The sequence below is a fragment of the Periplaneta americana genome, chromosome 4 (assembly GCF_040183065.1).
Source record: "Periplaneta americana isolate PAMFEO1 chromosome 4, P.americana_PAMFEO1_priV1, whole genome shotgun sequence".
NCBI classification, from domain to species: Eukaryota; Metazoa; Arthropoda; class Insecta; order Blattodea; family Blattidae; genus Periplaneta; species Periplaneta americana.
In genome coordinates, this window is record NC_091120.1 from 109,983,407 (window position 1) to 110,004,163 (window position 20,757).

Here is a 20,757-nt window from a genome sequence, read left to right on the forward strand (position 1 = left end):
TCAGCACCAGAGGATTGCCCCAGTGGACAAGCTATTATTGCCCGCGGTATGTGCATGAACCATTTGTGTAAATTGTGGCGAGCGGGCACGAACCAGTTGCCACAAGATTGTGCGTGGTTTTTTCCCCGAGACCCTCTTTGCCTGTTCGATGGGATTTTGAGTGTAGTCGTTTTTGGGTAATGAATGATTCTTATTATACTCTTGCTTGTGTGGGTTTTAGTTCGTTGTGTATGGCTTTTCTATTCATGTGTGAGTGCTTGGTCAGGTTATGAGTGATTTGGTTGGTTTATATTATTTATACTTATGTTCTAGATTTAGTCACATCTTTAACAATTGTTATTAAAACGGCCGTTTATATTTGTTAATCATATTGGTTTATTAATTTATCCATCATCCAACAATGAGTTTCGTAGTTACGCTGTATTTTTCACGGACACGGACCTATTCTCTCCCCTTTAAAGAGCTAAAGGGCACTTCACACGCACATTATTATTATTATTATTATTATTATTATTATTATTATTATATTACAGTGTTTGATTAATAATGAAGTATGTTAAAAAGGAAGTGCATTATATTTTTTTCTATTTGTGTTTATTGGATTTGTGTTACCTGAACAGTCATCATTTTATTTGTATTTATTTCTACGAATTATGTTGCCTAATTACTTTAATTTATCACTAATATTACTCTTCATCAAAGAGAACATGGAAGACTAGTAATGTTATAAAATAAATAAACATTAGACTATGTTCTTCAGTTCAAGATTCCACAATTTATTGATTATTTTATTCACTTTCCGCAATAGTAAATAATTCTGTGTATTAATTTTAAGTGCTTTAGGCAGCGCTTCATGGAGCACATTTCTTTCTATCTTCTTTGTTACTTAGCCGCAGCGTTTAACGTTTACCTCACATGCTTATTTATTAGCCATTAGTATTGTATATTATTTTATCAATTTCATTTCTTCTGTCATATATAACAACACTGAAGGTTGAATAGCCTTTCATATAAAATAACTCCGCAAATAGTTGTAATCACGCAAATAAAATTTGCAACCGCCATTTTACAATGAAGAGAAGCACTTTTTTTTCTCGTCAATTGGCAAAGCGAAAGATCGCTTATAAAACGTTCGATTTATCTAAATTTTAAATCTGCAGCCAAAAATTTGTACTCAGTACTGTACTCGGATCAACCGAGTAATGACGTCACAGTAATTGCTCCGAACCGAACCGCTCCGTCCCCAGCCCTGATCTGTACAGAGTACCGTTGTCAAAAGAAAGAGCATTTTAAGACCTTGAAATCAATTGACATGGCTGGTGCAAGATATGTTGGCATTTTATTCTTGAAACGTAACAGGAGGTGTCGAGTTGTGGGTGAGCCGAAGTATTGTATAAACTGTAGTTTTAGTAGAAGAAAATACTACCAGCAAATAATACCTGTGCAATGAAATGAAACGGTAAATATAGCTGCCAACTACAGACATAATGTATAATATCTTCAGATATCAAATGAAAAAGAAAACAATTTTCTTCACTTCAGCCCTTTTGTGAAGCAGTTAACTGATGACATCTCTCGACATATACAACAGAAAAAGAATGAAAACTTTTGGTCTGTCGGATCCTCTTTTGAAGAAGTCAAACTGATTATTTGGACGACATACGTCATCTCTTAAGACATTACAATAGAAGGATAATATTGAAGGCTTTTGGCCAGTTGCGTCCTCTAGAGACGAAGTCAAACAGATTATTAGCAAGTCATACAAAATCTCTTCAGAAATACAATAGAAGGAAAATATTCAAATCTTTTGGTAAGTTGCATCCTCATGTGACGAAATCAAACTGAATATTAGCATTTCATACAACGTCCATTAAGGCAGTACAATATGAAGAAAATACTGAAGACTTCTGCTCAGTTGCATCCTCTAGTGACGAAGTAAAACTAATTATTAGCATTGCATACGGTATCACTTAAGACAGTACATTATAAGGAAAATATTGAAGTTGTCTGTTCAATTGCAGCCTCTTGTGACGAAGGAAAATTGATTATTACATAGGCATACGACATCTATTAACATTACATTAGAAGAAGGATAGCGAAGCATTTAGATCAGTTCCATCGTTTTGTAACGAAACAAAACTGTTTATTAGCTAGGCATACGACATCTCTTAAACCAATGCAATAGAAAGAAAATACATAAGCTTTTCGTCACTTGCAACCTCTTGCGATAAAGTTAAAATTATTATTAGCATTACATACGGTATCCCTCAAGAAAGTACAATGGGAGGAAAATATTGAAGAATTTTGGTCAGTTACAGCCCCTTGTGATGAAGTCAAACTGATTAATAGTACTGCATACGGCATCTCTTAAAATAGTACAATAGAAGGAAAGTATTGAAGTTTTTTGGTCAGTTGCAACGTCTTGTGACGATGTCAAACTGATTATTAGAAAGGCATACGACATACTGTATTTTGAGACAGAACAAAAGAAGGAAAATTTTGAAGTCTTTTGATCAGTTGTATCTTCATGAGACGAAGTTAAACTGATTATTAGCTTGGCCTACGGCATCGCTTAACAGAGTACAAGTGAAAGTAGAGAACCAGGTATTTTGGTCAGATGCGTTGTCTTGTGTTAAAATATTTATTAGCATGACACATTGCATCTCTTAAGACTGTTACAGAGAAAGAAAATTTGAACTCTTTTGGTCAGTCGAAGTTAAAGTGATTAATAATAATAATAATAATAATAATAATAATAATAATAATAATAATAATAATAATAATAATAATAATAATACACAAAATTTAATGTAGCGATAATGTAAATTGTAAACAATTTTAATAATAATCATCTTGACAAAAATCTTTCCAATTTAAACAGAATGAAAAAATTTGCATGTGTCGGATACCCGCTTCAGTGCCTACTGACAAATTACCGACAGTCTCGTCGTTGGGTCGGCCTGCCGGTCGTCCTTGAGAATTCGATCTCTCTATTGTCGCTTGTCTCCGGAGCTCCGCATCCCTCCATGTACTCTCTATATTACCTACGGTAGTTCCGGAGATCTCCGGAGGAGAGCTTTATTCTTAATATTCAATTCCTCCGTCAGTAGAATTCATCCGCTAAGCAGCACAATTGCAATCTCATTCAAGAATTTAAATTACAACACTGCATACTGAATTAAAAGCTCTCTAAAAAAGCATCTCAACACACAAATAAACAAAGACAATCACACAGACATATACAAACTCAAATGCATCACCGGCGACAACTTCTACTTAGGACAGATAGGCAAATCATTTCAAACACATTACAAAGAACACATCACAGCCATGACCAAATTACAAAACACTTCCACATACGCACAACACATCACGAATTCCAACCATACCTACAGCAATATATACACAGACATGAACATTTTACATATTCAACCGAAAAACCAGAAACTAAACATACTAGAATACGAAATATACAGGCACACAAAACAACATACACATGAAATTCTCAACACACAACTCAGTTTCAGAACGCATACACATTTTGACTCCACATTATACTATACAAACACACTACCACAGAAAACGCAAACAAAAGGCGCAAAGACCAGGACCAACCAGTTCTGAGAATAGCCCACAACAGGCTGAAACTAGTCAACAAGGTAGGTACTGTACCTAATAATTAATACGCAAGAGTAATATACTGCATATTCCGAAGTGATGTACTGTTAAAAGTTGTGTAATCAAAATGTATAAAAAAAACAAGTTTTCATAAAAATTGCAATTCACTTTCCCTGGAAAATGGTACATAATGGGGAAAATTGGATTTTAAATTCAGATTTAGATCTCACATGTTAGTAATATTCACCTACTTTTATTTCGCAGCAAGAGAAAAAATAGAAAAAATGTTCATTATTACTAGAATTGTACACCGAATCCCTTAAAACAGTAAAGAGAAGAAGAAGACTGAATTATATTTGTCAATAGCATTTCATTGTGACAAAGTTAAACTGATCATAGCATGGCACGCTGAGTCCCTTGAAACAGTACAAGAAAATGAAGAGGTTGAACGTTTTTAGTTAGTTGCGTCCTGTTTTGACAAAGTTAGTTTTTTTATTAGTGTGACACAGGATGTATAAAGACAAGAGAAGCACAAGCAATTCATAGCCTTTATCTTGGATTAAAATTCAAGTTCTTTGCATTTCTAGCCTTTTATTGTATAACAATGCCTCTGTTCATACTTATGTGCAGAAAAGCAATACCACCAGAAATGGTAAGATTATAATACCTGATACGGATGATCCTTAATTTTCGCCGGACACCCTCCGACTATCCTTAAATGGTTACATATGTTTCTACAATCCTTCCCTGTATTATGTTCGTGCTTGCAGTGACCTGTAAAATACTAGGTATTTAATAACACAAGAGTCTTTTCTGAATATCTACACACCAAATAATACCAAAACCATATATCTCTACAATTATTATTAGCTTTTTGAATAGAATATTCGCTAATATTTCATATACATTAATTAAATTTTTGTGAAAATGACTTTGCGTGTTCAATTCATACGTTTCAGGAAAAAAATATTTCGAAGGTTTGGAACTACTTTATATATTATATATGAGTCGCCTGAAATCAAACTGCGCTCTCTCCTAACTATAAAAAATGGGATTAAAGTATGTTTCAGTACAGAATATTGCAGGGAATGTGATAAACTGCTCATTTGGTGTTAAACTGAAATTTATATGCCTTAATTTTTTTTTCGGAGAAATCAGCTTTTAGATAATGTGCAGTTTAATTCTAAGCGACTCATGTGGTCATTTTACCTATGAATGTCATACCCTGCCTAAGAAAAGAATGCATGCGGTGGAATGAAGAAACGAATGTTGTTTACATTACGACGTGAAAAGATTGTAGATATCATAATACAAGCCGTAGTTATAATCGTACAAATCTCTGGATGTTTGTTACTTTTGGCTAGCACGAACAATTAATCCAAAAAAAAAAGACCATACTAGTGTATGCTTTATTTACAGTATAGTCGTAATGTAACTGAAATGGAAAAGCGTGTTAGGCCTCAGTACAACCAAGATAATATCGGATGCAATAGTGAAATACATTATTTATTTATTTATTTATTTATTTATTTATTTATTTATTTATTTGTTTATTTATTTATTTATTTATTTATTTGTTATTTAAAGACGCTACATTAAATGGTAGATTATCTTACGTCGATTGACTTGGTAATAACAAAATTGTATTTGGAGACATTAGTCACGGGATTTTACCTGCCATTCTCATTATACTTGGGAAAATCTTAAAAAACAAAACAAGCAGACAATGGGTCGAAGCGAGATTTTAACTTGAAAAGACTCATCGTGGTCAACATTATATCAGTACGTCTCCTATCTTTTACATATAGACGGAGTATAAGACGCCGGAAGTAAACTATTCCCCAATTCTTACATTTGGTAAGGGAATATTGGGGGACACATTATGACGCATCCCAGCCGAGAGAAGAAAAGAATTAGTATTAGAAAATTGAATGCAAGGATTCTTCTGCAAGCTGGTGAGTTTGAAAAATTGGAGAAAGAAATGAGAAGAAATATAATTGATCATTCATTCATAGCACTCTGCCCAAGAGCAGGTCTTTCACTGCAATCTCAGTATGCCTATTCTCCAATCTTTCCTATTTTACACTTTCCTCCTAGTCTCCGCATACGATTCATGTATCTCAATGTTATCTACAATCTGATATCTTCTTCCGCGGCGAAATTTTCTTCCGTTCACCATTCCTTTCAGTGCACTTTGAGTAGGCAGTTTCTTCTTAGCAAGTGCGTCAATTGCGTTTTCTCTTCCTGATCACTTGCAGCATTGTTCTTTCTTCACCCACACTTTTTACCACAGCTTCGTTTCTTATTCTATCTGTCCATTTCACACGCTACATTCTTCTCCTTATCCAAATTTCAAATGATTCTAATCGTTTCTATTCACTTAGTCGTAATCTCCATTTTTCTATTTAATATAATGCCAAACTCCATGCAAAGCGCTTCACTAGTCTCCTCCTTAGTTCTTTTTTTTTTCCAAAACTGCGCAGAAGATATACAGTTTTCTATAAAAGCTTCCTTTGCCGTTGCTATCCTCCTTTTGTTTTTCTGGGAGCAGTGCTTACAGTATACTTCATGTATTTGAAGTCGTCCTCTTGTTCTACTGCATCATTTAGAATTCGCACGTTTACCTTCTTTATTTTTCTTCTGATAAGCAATATCTTCATCTTATTTACAATAAAATTACCTTCATGCCGTACTGCTTACGGCCAAAGTAGCATGTATCTTAGTATCGTCTCCTCTCCTGTTAACAAAACTGTATTATCATAAGCAATATTTAGATGCATGTATCTAATGAGGAAGGTAAGAGAAAGGCGGAAAGAGAAAATATTGGAAAATGCTGGGTTTTCATCGAAATACATGACTTTATAAACAGAAACTATAAATCAATATGGGGATAGGAGGCAAAATTGTACTTCGTTTCTATTTACCTATTTTATGCATATCATTGATCAATTTTTCGAACTTTAAATGGCACAGCATTATAAGACATTGTTTAATAAACACCTTCGAATTTTGTATTTGTAGAAATTACATATATCTGAAACGTAAATTTGGTCACAACTAACTCTTATAAATGTTTAAAACTGACTCAAGTATGAGCTATCTTCGAGCAGGTATATAGCACTTTTGAACAATGTCCAAATCATCTATAAATGAACTAATTATCGTTCAAATATATTATGTAAAGAACACTAATTTTTTCCTTTAAAACTACTGAAGTCCACATCAAAGTGTTCCATTGTCATAGTACGAATATTTCCCCCTGAATTCTCCGGTTGTGTGAATTTTGTGACGATATCATTTTTCTCTGTTTTACTGCAGTCTTCACTTTCAGAATATGTAAAGTCCCACGTTTGTCGAAAACTCCACGTAAATCTGATATTGTCCATTTACTTCTCCGACTTGTACAAAACCGAGAACTTTGATTTCCTTTGTTGCATATTATGTTAACAAAACATATGTTCCTCGGTGTCATTTCTTCCTACGGCTACTATATCTGTAGAATTCCACATAAGTTAAGCGTGACATTGTAGAGGAAGTTCTTAACAAACCGGTGTTCTCAGGATTTCTCATTCTGAGTTGTCATGTAGCTTCATTATGCCCTAAAGCCAGTCAATGCCAGCAATTCTGTTATTATCTCATGCTTCAGTATAGTAGTTGCAAACTAAATGAAGAGCATAATCAAATGCTATTTGACGTGTATCTGTGTAAGTCATACACAGTTAATATTAGAATATTTAATAATATAATCAACTAATTGAAACACTTGTTCCTCGGTGAACACCTGTTGGCTTCTGTATAGCATAGCAAACCGTGTTTTACACCTATGTCATCACCTTCTTACACTTCTTCATTTGGTAAAATAATGAGTTATGAGACATGTCATTCTTTGAAGCTGCAGCTCTAGATGAGAGTTTTTCTAAAATATCTTGGAGCAATAGTAACAAATATAAATGACACTCGGGAGGAAATTAAACGCAGAATAAATATGGGAGAATGCCTGTTATTATTCGGCTGAGAAGCTTCTGTCATCTAGTCTGCTGTCAAAAAATCTGAAAGTTAGAATTTATAAAACAGTTATATTACCGGTTGTTCTGTATGCTTGTGAAAATTGGGCTCTCACTTTGAAAGAAGAAGAGAGATTAAGGGGCTTTGAGAATAAGGTTCTTAGGAAAATATTTGGGGCTAAGAGGGATGAAGTTCCAGGAGAATGGAGAAAGTTACACAATGCAGAACTCTACGTATTTTATTCTTCACCTGACATAATTGGGAACAATAAATCAGGACGTTTGAGATGGGCAGAGCATGTAGCACATATGGGTGAATCCAGAAATGCTTAGTTGGGAGGCCGGAGGGAAAAAGACCTTTTGTGAGGCCGAGACGTAGATGAGAGTGTAATATTAAAATGAATTTGAGGGAGGTGGGATATGGTGATAAAGAGTGGATTAATCTTGCTCAGTATAGTGACCGATGTCGGGCTTATGTGAGGGCGGTAAGGAACTTTCGGGTTCCTTAAAAACCATAAGTAAGTCCTGTTAGAAACACTTTTAATGCCCAACAGAGCCACCGGCGTAGCGTAGTCGGTTAAGGCGCTTTTCTGCTTTCTGCAGTTGCGCTCGGGCGCGGGTTCGATCCCCGTTTGGACTGATTAAGTCGTTGGGTTTTTTCGATGTTTTCCCCAACCGTAAGGCGAATGTCAGTTAATCTATGGTGATTTCTTGGTCTCATTTCGCCAAATTCCATCTCTCTATCACCAATCCCATCGACGCTAAATAACATATTAGTTGGAAAACGTCGTTAAATAACCAAGTAAAAAAATATCTAACAGCGTAAGAACACAATGGCAGTCACATATCGTTCAGAGTGCTGAGTGCGTGCCATCTGTTTCAGACTTGCGCGCAACTGATCTGAAAAGGTTAACTACAGCTGTTTCTCTATACACATTATGAACAGTGGTGCCCTCACACGATCTCAGAAGAACGACACGTTATGGAACATAGCTCATAGTACTTTGTCGTTCCTTCATACCATTTGCAAGAATTTTTATACGTAATATTCAAACAGCTGTATCGTCATACCCATTAAAAATTGGACACAAGTTTATAAGGACTTTTTTTCAGAATTGTTATTCTTCCAGACCCTAAAACATTTAATTTCCATCCTTAGTCACTCTGTATATTAAGAATTGTGTAATATTTCAAATACAGAGAATTCGGTATTCATTACCAGACGCAGAATATCGTAGTATTTTACAATATGATTTACGTTTCTGGGTTCCCATGTGTTTACCATTTTATTTACAACAATGTATAGATCTATAGCTAATTTCGTATAAAAATACTATAAAATAGTGGAAGATTATTTGCTTGGAACAAAATTAGGAACTAAAACAAATTTGCCCTTATTGGTATAAAGGCGATCAAGTTGACTCTATGAAACGTAACTTGATGCAGATAATAACACTGTAATACGACCAATAATTTAGCTTAACGATGTTCTCATAACATCACATTACTGCCAAATATTGTTGACGCAACAGGAATTCATATTATACTGATATCAGAATAATAGTTTACCCTAAAATCCCGGTAAATATTCATGGAACATTAATATTTGTATGTCTTAAAACCAACAATAAAACAAGGGTATCAAAATTTAAGAATATCATGTTAGTATCCTTGACAACTTTCTAAATACAAATAGATAAAGGCGTAATAGCAAAATAGGGATTTATATTTGATATTCTTGCGAGTATGAATGTCATAATTATATTCACATAGGCCTACATTTGTCATTCACTTACCATTCCACGTACGCCAAAACCATGAATGTGCTTCGAGTTTCGAGAAAATCGAAGTTAAAAATTCAAATCTGGTTTAAAATTCAGGAAATATTTCTAGCCGTGAACTTTTTATTGTAATCTTATTTTTTTATTATTACAACCTTTTTAATGTTGAGATTTTATTTTTATTTTTCCTATATTCAGTTTTTGTCACATCCATGTGTATGGCAACCATACACATTTAATTAAATACACATTCAGATCCACCAATAATTAATTATTAGAATCAGAGCATATTATAATACAAACATTAAATGTATAGAGATCATTAATAATATTAGGCCTACAATAGTACAAAAACATTCAAGCAACTATTGCTATAATTATTTTAAAACATCTGAAATATTCTAATAACCAGAGAGTGTATGCGGGATGACTTAAGGAAAAGTGGAGTTGTTTTGTATCGGAGTATATGGCACGTGCCGCTTCGTCCGTCTTTTGTGTACCTGGCGAGTACAGCAGCGTACAGAACGAAGGAACCCCGGTCCATTCATAGTAACATGCAACGCAATGTGTGCAGTTGTGTTATCCTGCTCAAGTATTTAGAACGAGTTGAATAGTGTAGTGCTGATCCATTCATAATGTCGAAGTCAAAACGTTAAATTCGGTCAGAGATACGAAATGTAATTAAAAAATATGAGAGTGACATTTTATGTAATAACGAAGACAATATCGTGTGTAATGTATGTAAAATTGAAATAAAAACCAGAACAACTCAGGTTATAGAGAAACATTGCAACAGTACATCGCACAGAAAATGCGTTGAAATGAAATGTGAGGAATCATCATCATCATCATCATCATCATCATCATCATCATCATCATCATCATCATCATCATTTAGTTGAGCAGGTCTAAACGACACGTGCAACATGAAGCTCAGTGCAAATATTCCTCTAAAGAAATTGAGTGATCTCCATTTTAGACTTTTTCTTCAGAAATGTTCTCGATAGAAAAAACAGTTTAAGCTATAGGCGAAGACGATTCAGCTTCGACAACTTACGATAATATGTCGTCGTTTACTTCAACGCTGGTAATTGCATCAATGATGACGAGAACTGAACTTGCAAGGTATGTACTACAGTACTACAGTAAGGTAAAGTACCCAAATAAGAGATACTTTTTTTAACTTCTTATAAATGAGGATGGGAGTAGACATTTTAAATCTGAATGAGTGGAATACATACAGCATTTCGTCTATTTTTAGAAATGACAATACAAATTTTAGTCAGTTTTTATTATTACTTTAAATTATAAAAACAAGTAAAACTGGGAAATACTGATGTTTTGAAAAGGAGTTCCAAATAATAGATACGTGTGTTATTTAAGTTTATTTTTGAACATGGACAAACATTATCATCATTTGGCTGAAAATTGAAGCAATATATAATATTGTGAAGTTATGTAGATACTTTAATAAATTCAGGAACATTTTAAAATTGAAGAGGTCAGTGCACCAGTAACCTAACTCCTCTCAACAGATATTCTGTCGTTTATTTGGCAATTTTCCAATTGAAATTAAGATGGTTTACGAAAAGAATACAAGTCGGTCAAATCGGACATGAATGTATTAATCTTATTTAGGATACTATTGCTAACGTTAATATTTTGCTAGAGAAAGAAAAATGATAGAATGTTAAATTTTGATCTCCATCTTTTAATTTTAAGTTGATTCCACTTATTTTACGAACCCCTTTAATTCACAGAATTCTTATTTCGCTGTATGGAGCAAGTTGGACAAACGAAATGTTCATCATCAGTGCTGCAGTCTTCGTGTGCCCAACGACGACATTTTGAACACTGTATCTCTCTCCCCCCTGAGCCCTGGTGTCCTCTGAAAAAAAATTCAGTGCAAAACAAGCACTCTCCATCATCATAATTTTCTCCATTTTCTGAGTCACTAGAGTTAATTAATTCCATTTCCACATCGGATTCTTCATCACTGGACGAATTCAAGCAGTACTTCTTGGGCTGAGTTTTTCTGTGATTTTTGTTGTTTTTTGAACAATTTCTTGCGAGCTCCGTCTTTTCTTTGATCTTCCTCATCTAAACTCTCTCATTTTTTTTCTGATCAGAACTGATACTATGTTAGCTCCTTTTCCTGCCCTGGATGACTTTACATGCAACTACCCACTGGTTGAGGCTTACGGCTCTTGAGGTAGTGGTTGTTGCTGCTGCTTCTGTAGGTCTAACTGTGGTATAACCAAATCCACCGTTTCTGGTGCGTGAAATAAGAAATGGAAACGTTGAGAGCGAGTAACTTATCTTTGCCATAGTCTGTGTGCATTGAAGCTGACAACTGTGATTCTCAGATTGCTTACGTCATATTTGTTTAGGAGGTGGTACCACTCTCAGCCGAAGTGGCAACAGATGCCACCAGTCCACTGACTGGTCAGTGTACTCAAGGACACATCCCAGAAACGCAAAGTGCGAGTGTCTTGCCTTTGACGCAGTCAGTGGGCAACAAGACTGACAACTGTGATTGGAAGATTGCTTATGTGACGTGTTGGGTGTTACCATTCTCAGCTATGTTCAGGGATGGCCAGCACTGATTCAATAGATAAAGGGAAGATAACTTTTTAAAACTGTATCTATGTTAATTTTTAGATTTGTCTGAGAAGTATAAGTGCTCACTGACTGGCTTTTTACTCAAGAACACGCGCCACAAACGCTGGCACTGGCTAAGTGCTTACTGACTGGCTGTTTACTCAAGAATACGCGCCACAAACGCTGGCACTGGCTGTAGTGGCGATATTTACACAGGTCGAAAGAAATTTTCCAAATCTGGAATCACAATTAAATTTAATAGTTTTAATAAATACACAAGATTTTTATTTGAAATGTATAGTTAATATTTACGAATTAAGCACTTATGTTTTGATCCTTAAGTAAGGTAAATATTGTCGAACTAGCTGATTTTAATTGACTTTAGCTATTGATATTATTGTCATCTCAATGAATATTTAATTTTAGTCATTAATAATGATAACTTAATCATTTCAATTAGTAATTTTTGTATTGAATAATTGAGGACAATGGATAATTAATGATTGACCTAATTCGTAATTAATTTTAATTAATAGTTCAATTAATCTTTCATTGGTCCTTGTGTAGTTGCTGGCGGACAAACTGACACGACGAGAAGAATTAACGCTTTTCGTATACTCTCAAAGGTGAGCATCATAATAATATCAAATGAGGGTTCTAAATAAGAAATACTATGTCTCAATAGGACCCCTAGATATCTCATATTAGGGAACGGAATAAATAAAAATGAAATAGCTACCCAAGGTCATAAGTTATTATCTTCCTTATAAGCAATCTACCTTATTATATGCAACATTTTTCTAGTAATTTTATAAAATCAATAATAAATTTGTTGTAGCTTACATTACCTGCTGTTCTCTTCCCCAACAAAAAGAAGTAAAACGTTCAAAATGTGAAAAATTACTTTTCTTGCTCTCAGCTTCGTTGCTTACTTTCAACTGAGGTTAGACAAAGAAGACGATGCCTTATAACTGTCATGCCAATTGGTTCCCATTGGAGCAAGTGCGCTCTTTAGAGCTCAGGAGAGCCTGAGCGCTGTACAGCGGAAAGGAAAGAGACAGACGAAAGAGGTAGTAAATGCCGGTTGGTCCAGCTATGTTCAGGGATGGCCAGCACTGATTCAATAGATAAAGGGAAGATAACTTTTTAAAACTGTATCTATGTTAATTTTTAGATTTGTCTGAGAAGTATAAGTGCGTTATAAGAATGTAAATTTTAATTTTAATGTTCATTGTTCACAAATTTGACTTTTTTGTTCAAAGGAAATATTTTCTCAATTTTTTATTGAAAAGTGACATTTTGAGATCTAGGCCTATTTATTTAGTAGCCTTACAGAATATTTTCTTAAATTTAATATACCGTAAATATGTATTACTGAAGGTAGTGTATTGAAAATTTTGAAAATATTCGCATGTAAATTGTTTGTAAGGAAATGAATTAACAAAGCAACTACTGTTACATCATAAGCAAAAGATGCGTGCCCCTGTGTTGTATTTTTTATTTTTATTTTAGTAGGTTATTTTACGACGCTTTATCAACAACTTAGGTTATTTAGCGTCTGAATGAGATGACGGTGATAATGCCGGTGAAATGAGTCCGGGGTCCAACACCGAAAGTTACCCAGCATTTGCTCATATTGGGTTGAGGGAAAACCCCGGAAAAACCTCAACCAGGTAACTTGTCCCGACCGGGAATCGAACCCGGGCCACCTGGTTTCGCAGCCAGACGTGCTGACCGTTACTCCACAGATGTGGACTCCCCTGTGTTGTAAAAATGTCAGCTGTATAGCTTCAGCACATTTCGAGAAAATAATTTAATATTCTGATGATAGGAAGTTACTCACCAATATCACTTTAAAAGCATAATGCGATAAGAGTTTTGTTATGGAATATTAGTTACACTTAAAAAAACATATACAGCACCTAGGTAACTTTGCTTTGTACTATAATATTGTTTTGATTAGTTTATTAATTACTTTTATAGGGCTAAAAGTACCATTAATATCAATTCCAACTTATCATGTCATACTCAATTTCTTTTTTTTTTTTTTTGGATATCACTGTCTTTATGCATGATGTGTTTCGTTCATTTAGTACAGTATAGTAGTTGTACTACTATGGAATTTATGTGAATATTCCTTCTTAACTCTTTATTATGTTATTAACATTTAAAACACAACTGCAATATTAAGAAATTGGTATTAGTACTTTTGTTTTACAGACAATATATATATATATATATATATATATATATATATATAATATCAAACAGAAAGAAACCATATGAAAATAACGACATAAAATTTCACGTTCCGTTTGAAGTTTGTGCACTACTGTTTTCTTTATCCAATAGGCTGCTTATTCATATACACAACATTTCCTCTTTCCATACTTAGCGCTTGATGCCCGCGCACGACGTCAAGGTCAGAAAAATGCGCTTGTTTTGACATCACTGCCTTAGAAGCACAAACATTGATTTACCATAGTTGTCGAGAGATGACAAATTATACCGGAGAAGTTAACAAGGCATATCTTATTAAGGCCCTGTTTCTTATTTGGGTGCTTTACCGTACGTTATTTTCCTTTCCTTCTGACTGTACGGAGAGACAGCAGCATGTTGACGTCGTCTATTTACGTTTAAAATCTGTTGAGCCAATGGTCTGAATGAAAAAAAAATGTAACATATACTAAATGTGTACCTACATTCAACGATAAGCCATCCTGCATCTACTGTCTACTAATGACATTGTTAACATTACATGCCAAAATCACGAATGTGTCACATTGGCGTTTTAGCACAATTTAAAATTCAAAATCCGAATAAAATGGACATGAATGTGACACATTAATTACTTTAGTATAGCTGAACATGTAAAACAAGTACATTCATGAAAGAAATCCTTACGATATTGACCTTAATTTTGAAAATAAATATTCCCCGATTTGGCAAAACATACATATTTTTAAACTACGTCCTGTAATGCACTTATCTCAAAATCTCCAAATTTGCACATTCATGGCTTGGCATACATTGGATTATACGTATTCAATATCCTATTAATTCAAGCTATACTACTTTGTACATAAATCTTTATGTGATCCAAGACGGTTAAAATAGCAATTAGCCTATAAAACAAAAACAGTAGCTTTTAAAATTATTGCTAATATTACGTTTTAATATGGATGAACCATACTACCTACCAAGACAACAGATGTACAGTAGTGTTACTGTTATCAACCGCAGCATATCCGATATCTATGGTATACCTGAAAAAAGAGAGTTTTTGTTATTCTCCAACGCCAGTAATGATAACATTAAATTTTATTTCACTGAATATACTAACAAAGAATGTATTCTTGAAGGGGATATTGATATCGACACTCGACAGGACTCTCTGTGAGCAGTCATACAATTTCCGTCACCAAGAGCATAAGGAATGGTGATCTGTTCTGTTACTATTTCTTGAAATTTTGTCAGTTAATATAAATAGTAGAATTAAACTCCCTTTTGCCTAATCTTCCAATATCTCCTTTCAACTGCTATTGGTCAGGCTTAAACATGCGAACCTCGGACCGAAAACACTAATACTAATACCAATTTTCTTTTCTCCTGAAACATGAATAATTATAGTTTTGTTGGTTATATCCTTATTCAGGGGAGCTCTTCAATTGTCGTGGAATCTGGTAGCATTGTGAGTGTAGAGGACGCTAATCAAGGACCAGAACGAAAGGTGAGCGTTTGAGTGGAAGAGACCTAATGAAATAAGGAAGTATGGTGCACCTGTTGAACATAGAAGTTGAGAGGACAGAAGATGTGAGGAAAATTCTAGTCAAACTCTTCGGTGACTATTGGTACAATGAAGCATATCTGCAGTGGTATAAAACTATTTATCAATGCACCTATTTGTAATGTCCTAGATGAGAAGAGAAATATATTATTTGACTATTTACAAGACGATTGTGGTTTCCACGTTTAAACAGGGCATATGTTGGCATATTTGATCAATGCAGTTGGATGTTTCTTGAGATGAAATTTTCTTTGTGACACTTTCATAAGTCTTCTTTGATTGTTTCAAAGTTACTTCATAAAATGACTACTATGAACTTTTGGTGTTTATCTCAAATCAAAAGATACTATGTCAACCATTGTGACAAACAATACCAACAATATTGAATCTGTTCAGTCAAATGCAGCTCTCTTCAAATTTTGTATTAAGTTTCTACAATGAAAATTTAATTTGATTTGAATACTTAGTTCCATTAAAATTTGAACAGATTGATATTCACAATTAATAGTCAATACACAATTGTAACATTGGGAAGATAATAAATTGCATCTTCTGTTCATACCCTACAATTCTATTTTGAGGAGAAAGTCTCTTTTGAATATTTGTTCCTCAATTTCTTCTTCATTACAGTATGGGAAAACTTGAATCAATAACTCTTCTTAACAACGTAGTATTGCTTTCTTTCTCTTTGAAATCTCATTAATCAGCTACAGGTACGAGTGCAAGATTAACTTTATGTCTTTATTCAAGACTGGCATCAGGCGAACAGAATATAATGAAAGAGTGGGTATTTAAGATGAGAACATAATGTAGTTTCATTCAAAATTTCTTGGACAAGTGACCAGTTTATCTGTCATGTCCACGTATGTATATCGATGTTAAATGATATTGTTTTGTCGTAATTTTGAAATATCAGTAGAGTTATGAAAATTGACGTAACAATTTTCGTTTGTGAGAAGTTTAGAGTGAAGTCTCAATGTCTTCCTCTCTAAAATAAGATACAGTAGACGTAATGCTCACATTTTCGATGTCTTGATCTAACAAAGATAAAAACTGAAACAATGTCTAAATTTTAATACACTAATATTCCATCGGCAATAATATCTATGCGGAGTACCACGAGATCCTGAACACTGAGTGGAATTAGAATTTCCAGTACAAGTATCAGATAAATTTTACAATTTCTAATATGCTCTAATTCCTTTTGAAGATCAGATCATAAGAAGACAAATGTGAAATTCAGCTACATAAACTTGACTTAATTAGAAATGTCAAACTCTGTGAAAACAAGCTTAAATTTTAGGATCAAGATTGAAATAGTGTAATGTAGTGTAATATCCAAATGGTATAATTTTGTAATACTCTAAGAGACATGAACGGTTTTCAGGCTTCTTTGTAATACAAGCATTTGTGTGTTACATTTCCATACTTGTGTTAAATACATTTGTTTCTGCATAACCCCGAGAATGAAAGCTATTCATCTACTCTTCAAAAGTATTTTTGAAGATGTTATTACAAAAGAGGGATTTTGTATAGACCCAGAGGATGTTTAACATTGATGGAGATAGTGATAACGAAATTATATTTGGTTAAATGATAACGAGGACTCATAATGGATTACCTGATAATCGCTCCAAATTTGGAGGAAATTGTTTTAATAAAACCGAACAAGATATTGAACCCAAGTGAGATATGTATTCTCTCCCGAGCGAAGTCTCTGATCAAGAGACCAGTTCCTTAAACAAGTTCTTTGCCGGTGTCTCGTGTTATCGCTCAATGAGAACATAAAGCCATCATAGCAGTGAAACATTCAGTGGATAAGTTAAAAAAAAATATGACAATAACGTATCAGCGTGACTGGATGCAATTAACTACAAATATCATAATTGGCAGGTTTTTGGGCATTATAATATCACTGTTTACTTTTTATTTATATAATTGTGTTGTTTTTCTCTTTCATGAGACAGTAACCTAGAACGACTGACATACGTTATATTGTGAGAGGCAGGTCTACGAAGGTTGTTAGAAACTTTCATAGCCTGATATATATGTTAGACTAGGAATTATTATGAAACAATTTGTATTTTTTAACATAATACCGCCTGAGTTTCACACTTGGTCCACGGTGCGGTAATGCTGCTATACCCTCCTTGTACACAAGGGTGGGATTTTATTTTTCGAAAAGATATAGATAGTTTCTAGAATTATTATACCTATTACAAAATAATTCGCTGAGAAAACGGAAGGAAATGGGTAATAAGAAAACGTTACGCGTTTAAAATCAATTTTAACAACTTATTGAAATTTCTATAATCACCCATAATTGTAATATTTATATAATGTTTTGTATTATCCTTCACCTGTAATAGGTTTATTTGTTGTTAGATGTCTTTAGATAAAGTTGATTGCTTCACATCCGGATATTCGGACACAATTTGCAGAATGAACTTCTCAACTCTTTTTTTTTCTTTCACTGTCAGCATATTGTTGTACTCTGACATCAGTTTTATTCCCCGTTTTGGTGCATTGTTCACAACTTTGAGACACTTTACGATTTGTAATAATCTATTGAAATGGTCGTTAGTTTTCCATTCTGATGGATGTGTTTCCAAGTAGTCAGTATTATTGAAAACCTTTAAGAATTTCCTTAAATCTTCGGAAATAAAGCTTTCAATACCTTTTCCTACATATTCAGCTTCAGTTCAGTCAATAACTTCACGATATTTGCTTCTAGACTTTCTTAATATTTTAGAGCTTCTACTTTTAGTATTTCAGTTTCAGTTGAAATGCTGGTATCAATGCCGCTTTTCTGGTGAAAAGTACCACGAATGGTTAACAATTTCTTCAAAGCTACTCTGCTAATCTATTCATAATATCCGTATAAGAAAAATGATTACAAAGGAATATTATAAATACTAAAAAGCAGATTCTGTTGCGACAGGCGTTCCCATACAGGCAAAAAAGAAATATGCACACAACTTTGATACCATCATATTCATCGGAAAAGGGAGAAAAATGACACCGGAAGTAAATTGCTTTAGCCATCCGTCTTGCATGATGAAAGATTCCTGCAATTCTGAATAATATTCCTCGCAGGGAAGTTCCTGCAAGAAAAAATACCATCCACATCACAGACACCATCACAAAACAAAACTACTTCACATACAAACACAAATATTACACTCAAACCGAAGGCCTACCCATGGGATCACCCATTTCCAGTAACATAGAAGAGACATATATACTAAACAAAGACAGCAAACACGCAGACAACATCATATATTGGCACTAATACGTAGAAGACATACTATACTATGCAAAGGAAACAAAAGACAGATCCAAAACCTGCATCAACACATAAATAAAATACACCCTAAGCTACACTACACATTAGATATTAAAAACAACAAACCCATCAATTTTATAGACATCACAATAATATAAGTCAACAAAAAACACACATTCAAAGTGTATAGAAAACCCACAACAAAAACAAACACATACACAACACATCCAATCACCCAACACAACACAAACAAGCTGCATTCCGAACAATGGTACAGAGACTACTCAACATACCAATGAACCAACATAACTACAAAGAAGAGCTAAGCACAATCAAATAAATAGCACAAGAAAACGGATACAACCCTAACATAATAGACAACATAATAGGAAACACAAAACATAATCACAAAAAACATAAGACTAAAACACTAATAGAAGAACACAAAAAATACATCACACTAACATATGAAAAAAAAAAAAACACACACACACAAGATTGCAACCTTATTCAAGAAATTAAATTACAACATCGCATACAGAACAAATAATACTCTACAAAAGCAGCTCGACACACAAAGAACACAAACAAACAAATAAAACTACACAGGCGTATACAAACTCAAATGCAAAACCTGCAACGACTTCTACATAGGACAGATAGGCGGATCATTTCAAACACGTTACAAAGAACACATCATAGTTATAACAAAACTACGAAATACTTCCATATATGCAGAACACATCACAAATGCTAACCGCACCTACAGGGACATCAACACAGACATGGAAATTCTATATTTTCAACCAAAAAGCCAGAAACTAAACACACTAGAACAATACGAAATATATAGACAACAAAAACACATAAGGAAATCTCAACACACAATTCAATTTCACAACACAACACTCTTCGACTCCACATTACACTAAACAAACACATCCCCACAGGAAACACAAACAAAAGGAACCAAGACCAGCAACAACCAGTTCTGAAGATGGCCGATAACAGGCAGAAACATGTTAACGAGGTAATGTAAAAATTTAACACGAGAAAGACATAATACGTTTTCCGAAAAAATACCATTAGCTCAAGCATTTCTCGAGTCTTCGAGTGGAAATTCTTCTTTAAGGTGTACTAGAGTAAAATTAAGCGGCTCATTACAGTTCGACAGCCTTTCGTTGCCGCATTCATATTCAACATCTGACATAAATTCCCTTATATTTCTTTTAGATCAAATTTCCTGGAATTTCTTGAAAATTGGAGTAATTGCTCAGAAAAGTGTCAACTGTAAAACCGAATAAGACCTTCAAAACAATCACATATATGATCTCTGCATAGTAAATAAAGAATACCTGTCCTTAATTTCTGCTCAAGTAACACACGGGCACCTTTAAAACTGCGTCTGTTGACTGAATATCAACAGAGCGTTTGCACTTTTTCAGTGATTTAATACTCTTCTAGTAATTGATACACTTCGTCAACCTGGTGTTGTCCACTCCCGAAAAATTACAGGTATCCGTAACAGCTGTTTCATTGCACCAGAAGTTATCATTGGAAATCTATTTGGTCCTTATCGGTAACATCCAAAAGCATTTTTCAATCCCAATGAACGGTGATCGAATCTCAATCAAGTTCGTTGAAATTTTTAAAGAGCTTTGTACTTATTTCATTTCGAAA

At 34.1% G+C, this 20,757-nt stretch overlaps 1 protein-coding gene across 1 annotated transcript in view; it reads right to left on the reverse strand.

The window, feature by feature from the left end:
• Nucleotides 1-15,269, reverse strand: part of LOC138698946 (trypsin-7-like) — a 48,953-nt gene extending 33,684 nt beyond the window's left edge. The window contains exons 1-2 of the mRNA XM_069825144.1: nt 15,205-15,269; nt 4,286-4,392 (exon numbers count right to left, since the gene is read on the reverse strand). Of these exons, the coding sequence (XP_069681245.1) occupies nt 4,286-4,392; nt 15,205-15,250 (153 nt within the window). The 5' untranslated portion in view covers nt 15,251-15,269. The remainder of the gene's footprint in view (nt 1-4,285; nt 4,393-15,204) is intronic.
• Nucleotides 15,270-20,757: the final 5,488 nt, after the last annotated feature.